We start from the raw sequence: 20,003 nt of genomic DNA on the forward strand, positions 1-20,003 counted from the left end.
CATACTTTGGAGCTTTCAGACCCAGGATGGCATTTATCTTGTCAGCGTCTGCTTTCAGTCCCTTCTCTGAAAATATGTGACCAAAGAACCGTAGGCTGTGTTGATTGACATTGCACTTCGGGCCATTTAAAGTTAGTCCATTGTCTTCCAAAATCTTACAAACTTGTTTCAATCCCTCATCATGCTGACTTTGGGAAATGCCATATACTAAAATATCATCACTATAGTTAAACACATTTTCTACTAGTGCTATGAGTCTCGTAATCGTTTCTTGGAATATTTCAGCAGCAGAAGAGATGCCAAAACTCAGACGCTTGTATCTAAACAGACCTTGATGTGTGGTAAAAGTTGTAATGAGCCTAGATTCAGGATCAATTACCAATTAATGGTACCCCTGATTCAAGTCCAACTTTGAAAATCTGGTGGCCTGATTTAGTCGAATGGTCATATCCTCAATGTTGGGCCCAGGGTGTCTCTCCCTTTGTATTGCAGTATTTGGAATACGCATGTCAACACAAGACGACCATCTGCTTTGGGTACCACCACCAGAGGAGACACCTAAGGTGTGGGACCATCAACTCTCTCAATGATATCATTGTCAATCAGTTGTTGTAACTCTTGAGAGACTCTGGCCTGAAGATGAAAACCTATCCGTCGAGGATGTTGAGGCACAGGACGAACAGATGAATCAATGTGCAGATGTATTACACTGTCTTTCAGCTTCCCAACACCTTCCCAACACCTTGGAACAATTTCTAAAATGTGTATTTTAACTCCTCAATGTCCAATAACTTGTCTGAAAATACCTGTAGGTCATGATGTCTTGGAGGAAACCCTTGTATCATCTCAGACTGTTTATATTTGACATCAATAAGCGGTATCTCAGTGGCAGTCTTACAGCTAATAAGGCACCGACCCACCAATGGATTACTTATGACATGTATGTTGACTGACACACAGTGACCCTTGTGAATTAGATCATATTGAAATTGTCCTTTAGAGGCTAATGGCTGTGTGGCTCCCCATTGACAAATGTGGGCTCTTGCTGATCGTAAAGGGTATATGTGGGCTATTCCTTCATATGCATTTTCACTCATCACATTCACTGTGGCACCTGTATCAACCAGAAACGGTATGTTTTGTCCACACAAACGTACTGTAACCTTTATGGCCACTCTGTCGTCCGATGTATCATAGATCAGTCTCACATATTCCTTGCTGTATCTGTCATATTCTTGATATTGATCCATATTCAAGTGTTCTCCCTCGATTGGCGAGTTTTGAAATGGGTCCAAGTACTGCATTTCTACCTGGTTTTGAGCTTGTTCTTGATTAACTTGTTCAGTTACTTCTATCTGTAGATTGTCCCTGGCTCCCGAATTGGCCCAATGGGGAATGGGGACTTACCATTCCGCCAAACCCGTGATTCCGTGCTAATAGCACCGGGGGTTTGGTGGTAATGCTAATAGCCCCAGCGGTAATACCGCTGGGGATACCACCCAACTCATGATGAGGCCTACTGTGTGAGAAGAACTACACACTCGAAATAAGTCGTTACAAGAGTCTTAGGGCCTCATTACACGGATGGCGGTAACCATGGCGCTAGTAGCGCCATGGTTGCCGCCGGAGTCTGGCATGGTGAATGGCGGAATTACCGCCCCATTCCAAGGTTGGTGGGGGCGGTAATTCCCCATTCACCTTGGCCCTTCCCCATTCCCATTTGAGCCCCCATAGGGCTCAATGGGAATGGGGAAGGAGCAAATAATGGTACCGCAATTAGCGGTACCGTTATTTGCTCTGAAGTCCATCAGCGGGTCCCGTCCTTAACGTGTGGTCTGACCACACGTTAAGTACGGGACCCACTGAGGGACCTCGTAGTAGGGCGGTAAGGGATTACCAGCACCGATGCCCTTACCGGTGCCGGTAATCCTTTACCGCCATCCGTGTAATGAGGCCCTTAGTCCCAGGCAGACTTCTGAATATGATACACTGGTGTCAATCTAGTTTCTAACATTGTATAATAGCCGTGGCACAATATATATAAGTGACAGTGTGTCACTAATCTCTGGTCTTTCTCATTGCACCCCCACAGGGTACAACTGTCTCGGCGTATTGAAGCTCCTACGCACCCTTTACCGCTGTTTATTGATTACTACCAGTAGGTTTATGTAGAACTTGTGTGAGTGACTTAAAGACTCTACATAACATTACTTCTCTGGCAATGATTAATCATTAGCCTAGAAGCAACAATTAATTAGTTGCTTTTTATCCTTTTTTGCAGAGCAACACAAATTGGAACAGCCCAGACTTCTCTGTTCGGAAAGAACAGCAAAGATACTGCCACCCTTTACTGGTACCCCTGAAGAATTTCCCGAGAATCAGTTGTAATTGTTTGGTTATGGGAAAGAAACATGTTGGGTCATACAGAGTTCTATTAATATTGCTTTTCCTTTCTGTTTATTACTTTTGTTTCTATGTGTGATGTATGTAAACATTTCTTTTGTATAATTGTAATGTGTTGTGTTTCAGGCTCCATTGATGAACTTTGAGTATGAAGAACGTTTTGATTATTTAGTATGTGATAAGTGGCGTGTCTTCACTGACAGTGTAAAGATAAACTATTTATCTTACAGATATTAATATTTCTTAAGCATGAAGTGACTATTGAATTCTTAGTTGCCCACCTCAGTTTGTCTCATATATGTGTTTGCTCTGCTTTTGGATATATTATAGTATCTCTGTGTATTGTTTGCTGAAGATAGCTTAAGGCAGTTCAGGTTTGGGAGCCGAATGGTGAAAACCTTGAGACTACTGAGTCTCAACACTGCTCCTGAATGTCTGAGGAATATTCAGAAACCTGTCAAGAGGCTGATGAGAGGCTTGAGTCAGTTGAGTCCCACACCTATATTGAAAGTGTGAAAAGGCTAACAAAATCCTTGTCCACCTAACCTGAAGTTGGGTAGAGGCTAGAGAGAGCCTTGAAAGTGCAAAGTTGCACTGTAAACCTCAACCTGTGAATATTCTAAGGAGAGCATTTCGGTTGTTGAATCTCACTGCAAACTCTGCACCCATTAACAGGTGCAAGAAAACCTTGAGACTATTTGGCTTCTTTACTGCATCACAGATGATAGAGGAGTTTTCTCTCCGTGACACTTTAAGGATCTGTAAACTATTGGCCAATGAATACCTATATTTATTCTTCACAACACATGTCAATATACTGTATTGATGCACCTTCTTTCAAATATTACTTTTGAAATGTGTGTATCAATTGTCAATAGAAGCCAGACTCATATCTGAGCATGCCCCTGTTACAACATTTTATATCTCTGACAGGAGCTCCATAATAAATGAAAGGACAACTACTGATGTATATCATAACTGGGGAATGATTTCATAAAGACCTTTTTGTTCATAATAACCATGCAGATGTATCCACTCCCACGATGTGTGGCCATTTAAGAATGTTCTGCGCTGTCTACTCTTTTATTACATTGCAACAAAAAAAAGAAGAACTTGGATTCCTTATTCAAGGAGATCAAAACAATAGAATTGAATCATGTCTGCTGGGTTTTCTAGTGGAAATAGAATGAAGGAGCATGGAAGGTCGCAGGTGTTGATGTCAGAAGGCTTACCATTGAGAGATGCCTATTGGGAATAGCTGCCCATACATTTAAATATTAGGCCAGACATCCTACAGAGATAGATCTCTCTCTCACTTCCTGGAAAAACACAATACATTGATGGCCTATTTGCTGCCGTTTTAAAAAAATGCAGTTCTTTGACAAATCCAGCCACTGGCTGGCTTATAGACGTGTTAAATATGAAATCGATAGAACAAATCCACAAAAGATACTGATCTATACTGACTTGTGACATGACTCTACATCAACACATTTCTACTTCAGATTTATTGATGGCACGTCTGCATGTAATATTGTTCCCAGCAGGTGAGAAACAAAATCATAATTTTATCAGAGGGAGAACAGTCTCTACCGATCTATGCATAGTTAAGACAGTTAGAAATGTTCCCTACAGTCAGACAAAAAAAAAACATAATTCATATAGTGCACACATGGTGTGAACCGACCACTTGGAAATTGCAATTTGTTGATGCTTTACTTGGTTGGACATCTGGTATCCATTGAAGGAGCTCAGAGGACCATTAAACTGTAATGGAATCAGAGAGAGCAGTAAGTAGGAATATGCCATCACCGAATCCTGGAATATTCTCCCTGCCTTCTTTATTAACTATTTCAGAAGCTCTAATCACTCATTTTTCACTGTCTTTATATTGTGACACACATCATCTACTTACAGGCATTAATAACACAGTTCCCACTACCAAGGGACACTGCCCTTTCTTTTGGTCTAATGGAGAAATAATAATTCAACAAAAACTATAGTGTGCCCAAAGTGAAAATAAAATGTTTAGGATTGGGTTATAAATATGTATATTTATGGCACAATAGTACTTTACATGCCTGACTGGACGTGACAGAAACAACAATGCTAGTGAACAGTGGAAGCAAATTCTGGGAAATTAAATGTTAACAATTCACAAGGCAGTGGGCTCATAGTGAGGATAAACGTCTTTCAGAGTTTGATAAGGTGCTTAAAGGTAATTGATGATGTAAACTGCTTGAACTTTGGAACCGATAAGCACCAAAGCTTCGAGGGACTTTGCTTTGCACTTTGCAATGTTTTTTTGAAAACATTTAATCTCCGATGTCACACTATTACAATGAACCCTAGATGTCATTCACAAGAGAAATTCAATAGTTGGACTTTCCTAAGAAGATAAAAACAACGATTTAGGGATCATTTTTTACTTAATTTAGACACTAAGGTGGCACCATGTTGTTTGTGTATTTTGTATTGTAATATGAACTGTGTACAAAATACATGTTTTTAGTTACATCTCACAATTGTATATTTTATTGTCATCCATATTTATTAACAGCATGTAAAACATGTTTTCAACACACATTTTCTAAAATACAAAATTCTTACCAATCGAAATGTATATCTTGAAGTAAATTTTGGAGAATGGAGCACCAAGGAGGCTTATTTTACAAGTATATATGTTATCTCACGTTGCCCCTCACTCACTAAAAAATGCATAGCTCTCAAGGTGTGTTGAGTCACACTATTACAAACATCTTTCAAGGCGAACAGGATTTTTTGTCCTATTATTTTATCAACAAGTTGTTTATCTGCTCATCAAGTAGGTCTGTTGTATAGACTATAAGTAAAAGTAAACCCTCCTTTATTTGCTTTAGAATATCATATCTTAGCTGCGGGCACACGCTCTTTTCTGTAACAACTTGTAACAATTTGTAACAATTTGATGACTTTGTACATTGCTTTGGCAGCATGCACAGGCTCTCCTTTATCTAATTTATCATCAAAACAAGACTGTGTATGGTGGCAGAAAGTGCTACTGCGCTACAAAACCACATTTTGGGGCATGCTCTGTAACATGCTTTGTCCTCCTGAAAAACTTGCAGAGCAACAGCTCCTCACATTTAATCTTAACATGTCACGTGAGGCTGAATGAGGGCGACACCCTCTCATCGTCTAAATATGACAATTTGTGTTATCTCACCAATGCTTCCATCCACCTATGTGGTTCCACCACCCCATTCTGGAACCCCGGCACACATCTTATATGAAGGGAATACATTACCTAAATTCTGGGTTGTCTTTTTCACACAGTCTATTAGCCCCAGTGAACAGGTGCTGGAAGAGAAAAAGGAAAGAGTCAGATAGACGTTGGTTAGAGTTTTGTTGTGCTCTATTGAGCCCCGCTAGGCATACATAATATTTCTGTTACAGAGAAGGTGTCCAACACTGATGAGCAAGAGATCTATATCTGTTAATGGCTTGAGCCCAAAAGTGAGGGACAAACTCATTTGATGATGATTTGTTCCAAGAAGACTCTTGTAATGTGCACACATCTGATTTCCACATTTCTCTTTGACAATCATCTATATATGTGTGATCACTGTACATGGGCATTCTACATTCAGTGCATTGCTTGTGATCATATGCAAAACTCACACATGGCCATGTGAACAACCCCCTTGATGATGCACACCTTCATTTGAGCCACTTAAGGTAACTCTCCCAAGCCATCTCCCCCTCTCTTCTGGAGCACGTGTATCTTCCTAATAAGTACAGAAAAGAGTTTGAGAAAATGAAGCACACTAGAGGATGCCTCGGCTTTGGTGACATAAGACATGGTTCCCATCTTTGCTCAACTATAATCAGTGCCACAACTTTGAGATCTTGACAGACAGTTTCACTTCTTCCCTTGACCTTCGAAGAAAGAGATGTCCCTTCACTCAAACTATCACATCTGTTCACGGTGGCACTAACATTATGGCTTGATTTTCACAGGAAACAAATCATCAAAGAGCGAAAATGCCCTATGGCAAATAGAATTGCTAGGAAGATCTAGAATCAAGCTGGAGTTTGAGGTGATCAAGACAACATCTCAGTTAGAAACAGAAGAGGTGAAACTGTGCATTAAACTCAAGCTATGACTAACACCATAACATCAACCCCTCGAAGGAATGCTCCTTCAAGTTGAAATACAAGCACTACAACAAAAGGTGGCCAACACTCCAGGCCAACAACACCCCTTTACCACAAATCATGTATGTATACTAATGAATAAGCAGATGCCTGAGTTTAGAAAATGCATGAACAAATATTGCTGTAACTGGCCTCCTAAAATGTGTTCATGCATGGAGGATGGGTGGGCAATGTAGCTGCCCTGATTTTAGGTTTTAAGAAGATGTATAGAAACCCCTTAGGTGTGTTGAAATTGGGGACATATTGAATGTAAAATTCTCAGAGAGGGACAGCTCCACCTCACTGATGAGGCCCAACAAGGCTGAAACACGTGTATGGGATTGCTGTTGGTACTCTTGCTCAGAAGGGAATTGCCATACCATATTGGTGCTGGACTGACCATGTGGGTGGGACAAAGTCTGATATGCAAATGGATATTTCCCATCTATGAAAGGTACAGCGAGCTAAAGTGTGGCTGCGGACTCTCGAGTGGGTACCTTCCCAAAGAACAGGTAAATGGGCCGTGTTCGTGTTCGCAGAGGGGTGCCTATGGACTATTTTTTGATTAATTGAGGGACTTAGGTTTAGTCACCCTAAGTTTCCTAGCGTCATCCAGACGTGGACACCTTGCACACTGTGCTCAGAGAGGCCCAGCTCCACCTCACTGAGGAGGCCCAACAATGCTGAAACATGTGTATGGAGTTGCTGTTGGTACTCTTGTTCAGAAGGGAATTGCCATAGCATTTCGGTGCTGGACTGCCCATGTGAGTGGAACAAAGACTCATATGCAAATGGATATTTCCCACCGGTGAAAGGTACAGTGAGCTGTGGACTCTCGAGTGGCTACCTTCCCAAAGAACAGGTCAATGGGCCATGTTTGTTCTCACAGAGGGGCACATATGGACTATATTTTGATTATTTGAGGGACTGAGGTTTAGTCACCCTAAGTTTCCTAGTGTGATCCAGACGTGGACCCCTTTCTCACTTTGCTCAGAGAGGCACAGCTCCACCTCACTGATGGGGCCCGACACGGCTGAAACACATGTATGGGATTGCGGTTGGTACTCTTGTTCAGAAGGGAATTGCCATAGCATTTCAGTGCTGGACTGCCCATGTGGGTGGGACAAAGACTGTTATGCAAAGGGATATTTCCCATCTGTGAAAGTTACAGTGAGCTAAAATGTGGCGGCGGAATCTCGAGTGGGTACCTTCCCAAAGAACAATGGACTGTGTTCATTCTCGCAAAGGGACACCTATGGGCTATTTTTTTATTTTGTTTACATATTGAATTTAGTCATAGCTGCAGGAGGAACTGGAATATTATGAAAACTGTTAAAGTTGTTCTGCCAAAGTGTAAGCTCAAAACCTGTTGTCGGTGGGGATAGTTGAGTGCAATGATGGGCCAGTGTGGCCTTTTAGGGCATTGTGGTCAATTAAGCATCCGTAGATGTCAACTTTATTGTTACGCCTTGGTTGGAGGGTCCTTCCTTTGCAATGATAAGGGGAATTAGAGCCTGTGTAGTGAGGTGGGGGAGCATCACCCAATTATTTATGTTCATCATTGGCAGTGAATAAATAGGATTTTGCATGTTCTGCAAATTCTACAGTTTATTGTTCCGTTCTAGTGGCTCTGTGTGGAAGATAGTACTCACACTACATGTTCCAGTATGATTGCAGTATCATGCCATTCAATCCACATCATTAACTAGTGCTCACAACTTAATTGGCCGTGACAAGCTGGATGTACATCACAATTCATAAGTGTAATGTTTTCTCTGTCAGAGAACGCATGACCTATGCAGCTCATACACTTGATTGGCTTCAGTGTGTCTCGATTTTCTCTGTGTTTTTATATTTACAGTAAGGCTTCTTAACCGCCTTAGTGGTTTTGGCCTCTAAGTAATATGTCACCTTTTATATGACAAATAGGATGGAGAGAGAGGCTTCTGGAATGGGATGCCTTTTTCTTCTAAGAACCATAGAATGTGTAGGACATTCAAGATCTTACATGGTTGAAGTGCTAGCGGTATCTAACACAAGGGGTAGCTCATTCACAGAAGCTGCCAGCTGTGGCTTAGAGTTTGACACTCTTGAATTATAAAATTGAAAATGTTAGTATGGAAGTCTCCTTGCCTTAATGCAGAGATGCAGTAATGGATGTAACAAAGAGTAGTTATCTACTTTTCAAGCCTGCTGGGAAATTAGGCATGCTCGTGGAGTTTTTTGACACCTTACTGGTCCATTTTATGTTCATTCACATCATCGGTTGATTCTGGGGTTTGACTATTAACTATTCTTGCCAATATTTAGGATGTTCAATCAGACTGGTGTTGGATTTTTGCTGTAGACGGTTTTTGTGGATTGAAGCATGGTACTCTGATGCTTTGTCTTGCATCAAAGTATAAGCAAATATCTGCTGAGACCTAAGAGAAAGAGAGAGCACTATAACCCTACTGAGCACACACCATAAAGAAGAGCTGAAGGATGCCCTGGAAGTGGTTCACCTTTAAACTGGTTAACTTGATGGAAAATTCAACAAAGCCAAATAGGAAGAATTTGGGAGGATACATGCCTAAACTTGGACGGTAAAGTCAGCTTTGGGGGTTGCATAACCTGGCAGAAGGCAATAAGCTGGTTAAGGTATGATTTGTTGTGGTCCATCTGAAGATTACTGGGAAAACTAGAGGGGACAAAGCTTGTGAATATATTGTTTAGTATTTGTCATTTAGTCGAAGGAATGTCTAGTATGCTCTTTTAAGCTGCTGGGAAATAGATTCAGCCAGCCAGGTCTGGCGATGAAGCAGAGGTTGGTTGGTGAAGTTCATCTTCCACAGGTAGCAAATTGGACTAAGAGTAAAAGTTCAAATTGAAAGGAATCTTGAATACTGTTGAGGTGCATTCTATTTTTCGTGTCAAATGTCTTAGGCCTTCACTCTGTTAAGCACTGGACCAGTTGAGATGTACTTGGAACAGACCGAGGTCAGCAGTTTGGTGTTTAAGTGGTGTCCAATTGATATGTTTGATACTGTGAATGAAACCATATTGCCTTCAGGGCGTGTCTTGAACAATCTTAATGCATATAGATCTTTTATTTTAGAGATTGCATTTGTCCATAGAAATATGGAAGCTGTATTGTTACAGGTTTAAAATGATGGTCAAGTTGAACATCTAATTATGTATCTGTCTCAAATGCACGATACATGATAGAACAAGGGTTGCAGGTAATGAAAACGGTACTGTTGTTAGGAGGATGATTTCATTTTGAAATTACATCAGATTACCAACATTTGCAAGTAGTCTGGCAGCGACACAGAAGGATTCAATCGCATTGGGATATGCGTTCTTACTTGATGTGATTTTGTCATCACCTATTTTCTAGCCTCTGATAATGCTAAGCTGGACAACTTGTGTCGGATGTATTCAAAGCTAGTTGTTGATGGCATCCTAGCTTTGACTATATTTACTCTGAAGCCGGTAGCAGGATAAGCTCACACCTTTCTTGTTTAGATCTGAACAATTTTAAGAGCAGAACATTTGAAAATGTAACGCTGTCCTCTTTCCTTTTAAGGAATGATTTGATAGGAAGAATGTATTTCATTTTTAGATCACTTCCTGTTTGTGCCTAATGGTATGTTATTGTAATGGGACTTGTAAAGCGCAGCTTTACCTTAAAAAGGCATTGTGGTGCTACAATTCTCTAGAGTTTAGCTTCTCCAAGAATGTCACCACTGCTGAGTGAACAAGAAGTCTTAGGAATTTGTCACAATGAAACACTTGTAGGACATAGAGGTTTGGAACTATGCTGGGGTTGGTCGGAAGTTCATTTTGGGTCCCACTTGGGTGGAGAACGTTCACAAGTATATTGTGGTTTACTTGACTGTTCAAATTACTTATTCTTACCTCCTAACTGTGGGATTGCTCAGAGCTTCAGGAATGCATGTGGCTGTACGATGGCATACTATAGTTAACATTTTTTATTGTGAAATGCTGTGTCTCTGAGGTTGCACTGTCATTTTTATATCAGTGGACACTTTTTATAGACCCAACATTTGCTTGCATTAGGGTTCATTATCATATTTTTGGTTGTGGCCTCTATCTCCCTGATATTTCTATGAAGATTGTTTGTGATAGGGGCTCTTACTATATTTCTTAGTTTTGTGGAGCTGTGTTTAGGAATTGGGTGAAGACTGTTCAGTCTATTTTGAGGTCATCATCCTCAAACAAATGAACAGATTGATTGATTGATTGATTTGTTTATTTATAGAGCGCTTTATAGCAAGGCGCGGTACAATGGAACAACTCGTACAGTGGACAACAATAAACCATAAACAAAGAACAATGTGAGCAAAATTACATGATGAATCATTCGACAGCAAAAACAGTGCAAAAAGCAATTAACTGTGAAGAAGGGGAAGTGGAGAGGAAGTAGGATTGATGTGGGGGAACAGAGAAGGATAGAACAAGTGAAGAATAGGAAGGTGGGAGAATGAGAAGGGAGTGGGGGTTAAGGAGTTAGAAGAGGGAGAGAGGGGGGATGAGAGAATAATCAGATCTTCAAGGAGGAGAGTGGAGGAGAAGGGATTTAAGGGACGTGCGAAATGAGGGAAGGGTATTGGAAGAGCAGATTGAGAGAGGGAGTGCGTTCCAGTGAAGAGGAGCGAGGAGTTGAAAGGAACGGAACCTGGAAGAAGCACAAGGGGTAGGAGGTACAGTAAGGAGGAAACGGTCAGCAGAACGAAGAGAGTGTGAGGGGAGTAAAAGGTGAGAAGGGAGGAGAGGTAAGGAGGAGCTAGACCATGTAAGGATTTAAAAACAAGGCAGAGAAAACAGAATTTTAACTGAAAGTGGAAAGGTAGCCAACGAAGATGAGAGAGCAAGGAGGAGATGGAATCACGAGAGGTAAGGAGACAAAGAGTACGAACGGCAGAGTGGTAAATGGATTTAAGGGGGGTAAGCTGGGATGCAGGAAGTCCAAAGAATAAAGGGGAGCAGTAGAATAGCCAGGAAAAGATGAGAGAGGAGATAAGGAGTTTGGTCGCATGGAATGTGAGGGAAGGACGGATTTTACGAATGTTGTATAGATGGTAGCGGCTAAGTGAAATGTGTTGTGAGAAGGAAAGAGAGGAGTCAAATATAACGCCTAGATTACGAGCATGGGAGGAGATAGGGCGGTTGGAGGGGGGAAAGTGGATGAATGGGGGAGGAGAGGGAGGAGGAAGTGAGTTAGAAGGGAAGAAAAGGACTTCTGTCTTATCAGTGTTAAGAGAGAGGAAGCGTGAGGACATCCAGTTCTTGATAGCTGTGAGACAGGAGGAGAGTTTGAGATGGAGGTCAGGTGTGAAGGAGGAGAAAGAGAGAAAGAGCTGAGTATCATCAGCATAAAAGTGATGGGAGACGTCAAAGGAAGAGATAACAGGGGCGATGAGTGAGGTATAAAGAGAGAAGAGGAAAGGACCAAGTACAGAGCCTTGTGGAACACCGTATGTTAGAGGGAAGGAAGAAGAGGTCTGACCTCCCCATGAGACGGTAAAGGAACGAGAAGAAAGGTAGGAAGATAGCCAATTCAGAACAGGGCCCTTGAAACCAAAGGAGGAGAGAGTGTGTAGGAGGAGTGGGTGATCAACAGTGTCAAAGGCGGCAGAGAGGTCAAGGAGAATAAGGATGGATGATTGCTTTGCATGCCGAGCAGAGAGGAGAGAGTTGAGGATGGAAGTGAGAGCTGTTTCAGTGGAATGTTTAGGTCAGATGGAGGGACTTAGTTGGCCTATCATAATTATGTTAATTTGTGACAAAGGTTCCTCATTTTTCTTCTTGTTTTTATGCAATCACACGTTTTTCCGGATGTGGTCTTATTTCAGAATAAACTTAACACTATCTATTTCTTATATAGCGCTACACACCCATGTGTAACCAATAGGTACTCAATTTACCGACCTCGGAAGGATGAAAGGCTGAGTTGGCCTTGGTGGGATTCGAGCCTGCCACAGCAGGCTGCGCATAGATACCAGGGGCGAGCGTTCAACTCTCTGTGCTATATGACCGGAAGAAGTAGAACATACATAACCTTCCAGTGATATGTTGGTACATCCTGAACTTCCTGTGCCTCAATTACAGAGGTGAGCCAAATCCCTTTCTGCATGATATCAGTGGAGTAAAGGTTTATTATATTTGTAATATTCAGATTTCTTAGACTTGTGTGCCAGATCATGGGCACCTGTTCTCTTACTCGCCTCTCCTCAGTTGAGCTGCATGTTTTCTTGTAATCCAAAGGTTCTGGGGGAAGTGGCAAAGGGGTGTACTGCCATGTCGTAAAACTATAACCAGAAATTAAGGTTCTGTGAAGGCAGTGTGGCATGTTGGGGTGATGTGGCAATTTATGCTGCGGTTTGATTCAAGATCTCAGGATTGAAGGTTTACTCAGGTTGACCATTATGGAAATGTCCCTGCATGGCACCCACATATTGAGGTTAGTGGTGGATGTTGGTTGTGGCCCCAAATTTGGGTTACGCTATATTCAGTAGAGATGGAGAGCTTAGCTTGTTCATGTCATTTATTGCTTCTCTTCTAGGATGGTTGTATCCAACATTCATCATTAGCTGGTGGTTGCTTCTTAGGTGCTTGCAGTGGAGGTGCAAGAGCATTGTAACCATTATTCTCAGCAGTGTCATTGTCTAGAGGAACCCTGACATCTTGCTTAGCTTCAGAACTGCCCAGATGTTTTGTTTCTTTTACCACAAGAATTCCTATACTTCATGAAAGGCGTTGTCGAGTTCTGTATTCGAGCAGCATGATTTTCAGGGAAAGACTTCCCTTTACTTATGACTAGCAAGGAAGGGGAGAAACTATAATGGCAAGATCCTGACAAAAGTGCTGCAACTTGGGCCATAATGAAAACTGTCAATGTGGTCTACGTGGGTCATTATACAAATGGGTAATGCATGCCACAGCAAATGAGGTGAAATGGCAACTAGGGTGTTATGAATATTGATACATATGAACCGGAGAACTATGACATCTGGTAATGTGTGCAAGGTTGGCTGTTATCAAGAGTTATAATGTGCAAATGGCTACATTTGTATATGAGAAATTGAATCAAAGTGACTAAGATAGATAATACCATTACTGATGTTGAAAAATCAAGATATTCAAGGAACTAAAACAACATTATCATAATTGGATAACGTGTCATCAATATAGTATAGATATTAGGGAAAGCCAAGATATGTTGGCAATGCAGGCAGGACCTACCCTATCACTTTGCACATGACATCCACCAACCCACAGGGATAGGCCCAGCAGGACTATGCAGAAGAATGCCAGCAATTACTATTGCCCCAACAACTAACTCTAGCACAAACAAGTAACTACAGGAACCACAATGCATAGGGCACACACAGCTACACAGCCGAAGGAACAGTTTGACACTGCACACAGCCAATGCAATACTGCCAGACAGTGATGGCATCTATCCTGCAAACCATGTATGAGAATCCATTGCGGCAGGAACGCAGACACTACAAACTAGCACAAAAACAACCAATCACCCAGCAGGGCACATGCTTGATAGCATAGAACAGCCACAACACAGGCAACATGCACATTGGAAATCCTATCAAAAGCCATGACTGGAACAACTAGTGTTTGAGCTGTGTTCACAATGTAGCTCAAAGTGACAATGCATATGCACCCCCGTAGTACATCACACTACATGCAATAACTGAAAATGAAAAGAATAATGTACACATTAACCATAACTGCATCAAGCGAGTGCCCATCAACAAACCATGTAACATGCCATGCATCCTCAATGTGACTGATACCTGTCACTTGTGCTCTTGCAGGTGACTCTGGTTACCCACAGGTCCCACAGCTGAAGACCCCTGTTGGGTATTCCCATATGCCAAAGGAGGTGGCCTACAGACTGGCACATGTCAGGACCAGGCTCAGCATTGATTGGACCTTTGGCCTGCTGAAGGCACTACTCAGGTTCCTGTAAATATCAGTGGGTCCATCATGTGCAGGCCTGAGTAGGTTGGGCAGATATTTGGGGCCTGTGCCATGCAGCACAACATCTGCCTCAGGTGCAATGTCCCCTTACCCCTTGATCTGGACATGCCTCCACCAGCAGACAACGATGCACTGTCTGCTGTTGCATATACACCTCACAGGGAGCATGAGGAAGCCAGGGACGGATGCCTGGTGCATCAAGAACTCATAGAAAAATATTTCCAGTCACTTAAATATTCACAGGCATCACACATTTGTGTATACAAACATTTGAAATATATCACCTTCACCCAAAAAGCATTGTCTTTGTACTTCTTCAAGTTAACAGCTTTTTTATTGAGAACTGTCATGTACATCCCTCACAACCCACCGCCCCATCCCCAAAACCCCTCCCCAACCACCTCCATTGTGCCCAGTGACATACTGTTATCACATCATGTCACATTTGTGGCATCTTGCCCATGCCAGCCTGCTCAGGCACTGTAGGGGCCATATTGTGCAATGAAGACCTCCGTGGGGTCCCACGCAATGACCCCTCCGTGGGGGTGATGGAGGGGGAATGGTCTGATTCCTGGTCTGGATGTGTTGCAGGGTGAGGAACATGCTTGGATGTATGGATTCGGCAAAGGCCGACATGCCTTCTGTGTGTGCCCTCATCCTCTGGCCCAGAGATGAGATGGCAGATGTCGCCATTGAGAACTGCCTTGGGGTTCCTGTACACTGTCCCAAATGGCCTGCAGATGCTGCACCTGCATCTCTGCCAGGTTTTGTCTAGTGACCCAGTGTGTCTCCATGGCGTCCAGCCTCTGCCGGATTGCTGCCAGTGAATGTTGAGGCACAGGCTGTGGGCTATGGAGAGGGCCAGGGCTAATGCACAGGGACCTGAAACCAGTGTCATTCTGCTCATCTGCATGACTGCCATCTGTCCCTGTGTCCGGCTCAACCTGGTGAAGAAATGAATGTCTGGCTGAGGTGACAATGGCGCATCAGGGGGCAGATGGGTAGATGCAGGTGTTGTGCCTTGTGTCACACTGGCACCATGTTGCTCTCTGGGGATCGTCACAGGTGTCGGCTGTGGAGTGGAAGTTGCCGATGCTGGGGGTACTGCACCTACAGTGCCATCTGTGCAATCTGCAGTGCTGGTGGAGTAGCCACTGGACACATTTGGCACGGCTGACATGGCTCTGCTGTGATGCAGCCTTGGTGCCCCCTCATGCTCTTCCTCCTGCTACTCCCATGGCTGGCCTGTGCAGGGGTGGATGTACGTGCGCTGAAAGCATTGTCGGTCTCTTAGACAGTGGAGGGCCCTGCCTCATCAGCCTGAGTTGACTGTGAAGTTGGGTAGATAACGACATGCTGTCAGTAATCATGCATATTAGTAAATGGACTGGCGAGACAGTCATGAAACATGAAGAATGGTCATTGTACAGACATTTAGTCTGAAGGGCATTGTTGGCTGCAGGCCAATGAATACCGGTAATGTAAGGTGGGAGTATTGTCTGCTGAGGGTGTACACATTACATGCATGGAAACATTGCCTGTGGGCCTGCCATTATGGCTTGTTGTTGTGGTGACACAGCGAGTACAATTTGCAACATGGACTTTCACAGCAAACATGGGTGCTTCTCATGGTTCCATGGCATCACATGCATATTTCCCCTACATTACATGTGTATTACAACAGTATCCCACCTTCCCTTGCACATGCATATATTCTCTGTGCAGTTGTACAGACTGCCAAGTGGTTTCCCATTCTCCTGACCATTGGACTCATCTATGCTGAGGGACACATAGGGCTCTCGGAATGAATTACTGATGCCTGACTTCCTGGTGCCACCGGGCTATTCCAAGTCCAGCAGCCGGGAAGTCAGGCATCAGCAATTTCGTTAATCCCCATTCCCATAGAGTCCTGTGGGACGCTATGGGAATGGAGACACGGGAGCACCGGCACTGTTAACAACAGTGCCGGTGCTCCCGTGACAAGTCTGCTTATCGTAGCTGCTGTGCCCGGCAGGGTCAGACCTGTCAGGCACAGCGGCTCCGGCAGGCAGACTTGAAGTTTGCTAATCCGGAAACAATAGTGCCAGTAGGCTTACCGGCACCGTTGTTTCCAGACCAGCAAACTCATGATGAGGCCCATGATTTTGTCCAATGTGTTCACATGGGAGTGGAAACTTAAAGACCCATCGACATCCCCTCTATCCTTTCTGTGTGTAGGATTGAGCTGGCCTTTTCCTCCCATGGAATCAGGGCGAGTGGCTTCATGGTGCCTACTCCTGAGGTGGATATCTAATGCCTTTGCTTGGTGATAAGGCTGAGAATCCTGCCTTCATGTCATTCCACCTATTGCAGCAGTCTTCACTGTTCTGTGGGACAATGGCCACTGCCACAACCTTGTCCTGTATGCATATGGCAGCCTTCCTTTGGACAGAGGTCCTCCGCTATCTGCTTCCATACAGCTCACCCACATGAGCAACAACCTCATCCACCAGCACCTGCAGGTCACCCTCACTAAATGTGTGATCCCGCAGCCTCATCTCTGCCGCCTTTGCCTTCCCCTTTTCCTGGAACATGTTCCGACCTAGGCTATATAGGAAAATATTAGATCCGCCTCAGGCGTCTTTATTTGTGGACCTAAATAAATAATTGATTCACAATCTAAATAAGCCCTTGGTTTAGTTTACAGAATGTTGCGAAAGCGTTTTCACCATTATTGAATTAGACAAAGTAGTGCTTATGCAAAAGCCAGGAAATGTTTACAAGAAAATAAAATTGGTAGAATGGTGAAAAGATCATGATTGGCTAGGGAAATACAAATTCTATTTGGAACTCGCCAGGCACCATAGAAAATGCAATAGCATGCTAGTTTATGTCGTACAATTTACCAATCCAAAATATCATTTTTACATGCAATTTTGGTTTAATCTATTGGGCACCCTACAAAGGTGGAATACAATAAGAGGCCTGGGCAGTAAAGAAAGATTCTGCTGTCTCTGTAAAATATTCAGAGACACTGAAACCTCGCTAGTGGACTGTCCAGTGACATATGAACAATTCTTATATAAGAAATTGGTATCAAATGTGAAGAGCCTGCACAGTTCTAGGCTAGGTTAATGAGTGACCAGCTTCCTTATCTATTGTATTGGTTAAGGTTTTAATAATTATCGATATTTTTGGGGAGAAAATGTTCATATGAAATGAAATGTATTAATTAATGTGCATCATTTGGACAGCCTTAACATTCATCTGTGTATATTGGTATGGTATATTGAATGATTTGTTATTTATGTATTTTACATTTTGTGTTAAAGTTTTAATAAACTCAAAACACAAAAAGGCTGCATTTTCATAATTGGAAAACCCATGTTCACAGGAGTAATATTGCACTGGGAATTATTTTTCATAACTGAAATTATGACACCACCCACTCGAATAATCAATTATAGGCAATTGGGAAGCCTTTATTTACTTGACTTATTTTTTACATTTCATATTAAAATGCATAGAGGGTAATACTTAAAAACGTGCACCATTAGATCTTGTAGTTTATTATGTAGTTTTAGTTTATAGGTTTATGTAGTTTATTATCCAACGAGAAACCCTCTATAGATATGATGATATGATGATAAGAGCACAATCCTTTGTTACTGGAAATGGGCTCCATAGATCTCTCTCTCTCTCCCCTCTCTCTCTCTCTCTCTCCTCTCCTCTCTCTCTCTCTCTGTTTCTCTCTCTCTCACCCTCTCTCTCTTGCTCCCTCTCTCTCCCTCTGTATCTCACTTTTGCACCTCCTTCCTCTTTCTCAACCCCCCAACCCTGAGTCTTTTTGTTGATTCTCTTACCATACAATGCCATTTTCTAATGCTGATACGCCAGGACGTATGATCTTGCCATTCCGGTAACAGGGGCAGTCAGACTGGGGTACACATACTCCGGTGTTGTCGATGTAGAAACCCTGTTCACAGACACATCCTTCCACCGGAACAAATGTAATCCTGCATGTGGCTTCAGGCTCAGTTAGAGAGCGACAGCTGCGCTGGCAGGAGTTAACATCGTAGCTGAATGTCATGGATTCAGGGCATGGTGCTGTGATGTTATCTAGGGCATTGAAGGGAGAAGAAATTGAAACAGCACCGTAGAACACAACTTTTTTAGAATTAAAAAAGTATATGTTTATTTTATCTAAAGTGCACTTTTGGTTTAAATCAAACGTTCAACACCATATAAAAAATACATAATTACCTAAATATATCATACTGATACATTTAACATTTCATAGTATACACAACATCATTTTCACTTAATATTCAAGTATTCTTCAAATATTGCAGTCACAGTAAAATCCTGGTTAGAGATGTATGATCATCATTTAAAAACAATGAATTCAATGTGCTTCCTAAAACGTAAAACTGTCAAAGATAAATAAATGTGTTGCCCATTTAATTTTTTCCCCATTTAAAATATGTTGTCCATTTTTAAATCGCCTCCTTCCTTCTTAAAGAACGAGTCTGTATGTGACAGCCTGCTTGCAATACAAGTATAATTGGCACATCTGAACAGGCCATACTTAGTTGTTACCGGGGAATCCTGTGCTGATCACATGCACCAGCGGTCTGCAGCCTTTGGATATCCAGATGTTTTGAACCACAACTTCCACCGGCCTTAACCAGAATAGACAATGGTGAGATATCACAGGAGGCATAGTCCAAAATACGCGGGGAGGCAAAGGCTGCAGACCCCTGAGATATACACTGCACACCTTGACATAGACTGGCAGCATGCAGAGTGCTTTGAGGGATTGTACCTGTAAGGAAGTGACTCAAATATACCAATGTGAAAGAATGGCTTCCACAAAGAAACAAAGGCACTTTGTCAGAAAAGCAGGTTTTATTGCATGCTAACGTCCGGAAGGGGTTAGTCAGCCTATTGAAGCTGAAAACTAACAATCCCTTGCCAGTCTTAAAACATTTAAAGCTTTTACACAGAATTACGTGATTTACATAACTACACATTTTCTGTTACAATTCATCCCACAAATTCCTATTGGCTTACCCTATACAAGGTAATCTTACCCATATACATTTCTCTAACCCCATTGGACACATTTACTAAACATGTGGTCTCATTGTAATCAGCCATAACATCTTAAAATATAATTGGATCATTTACTCAAAACAATTCAACAGTTAACTTGCCCCATTTGTCAGAGAAACTTTAACCAAGTACATGATGTGCAAGGCTTTTCATAAACACTTCAAAAACAAGAGGAGGGAGAAAAACAATAATTCCTTTTAACCAGCAGTAAAATTCTTATCACCCATTCATGCCACTTATATGCAACTACCATCTCAAATCATACAGCCCTCAGCACATCTCCAGTTCACCTCCCTGAGAGCACACAACACACTAGACAAACT

General features: G+C 42.4%; 1 protein-coding gene across 1 annotated transcript in view; it reads right to left on the reverse strand.

Moving 5' to 3' along the window:
- Positions 1–20,003, reverse strand: part of LOC138505058 (mucin-2-like) — an 894,965-nt gene that overhangs the window by 566,806 nt on the left and 308,156 nt on the right. The window contains exons 17-18 of the mRNA XM_069625383.1: positions 18,434–18,684; positions 5,690–5,742 (exon numbers count right to left, since the gene is read on the reverse strand). Of these exons, the coding sequence (XP_069481484.1) occupies positions 5,690–5,742; positions 18,434–18,684 (304 nt within the window). The remainder of the gene's footprint in view (positions 1–5,689; positions 5,743–18,433; positions 18,685–20,003) is intronic.

This window comes from Ambystoma mexicanum, chromosome 11 (assembly GCF_040938575.1).
Source record: "Ambystoma mexicanum isolate Mex_15411 chromosome 11, UKY_AmexF1_1, whole genome shotgun sequence".
Lineage (NCBI taxonomy): Eukaryota > Metazoa > Chordata > Amphibia > Caudata > Ambystomatidae > Ambystoma > Ambystoma mexicanum.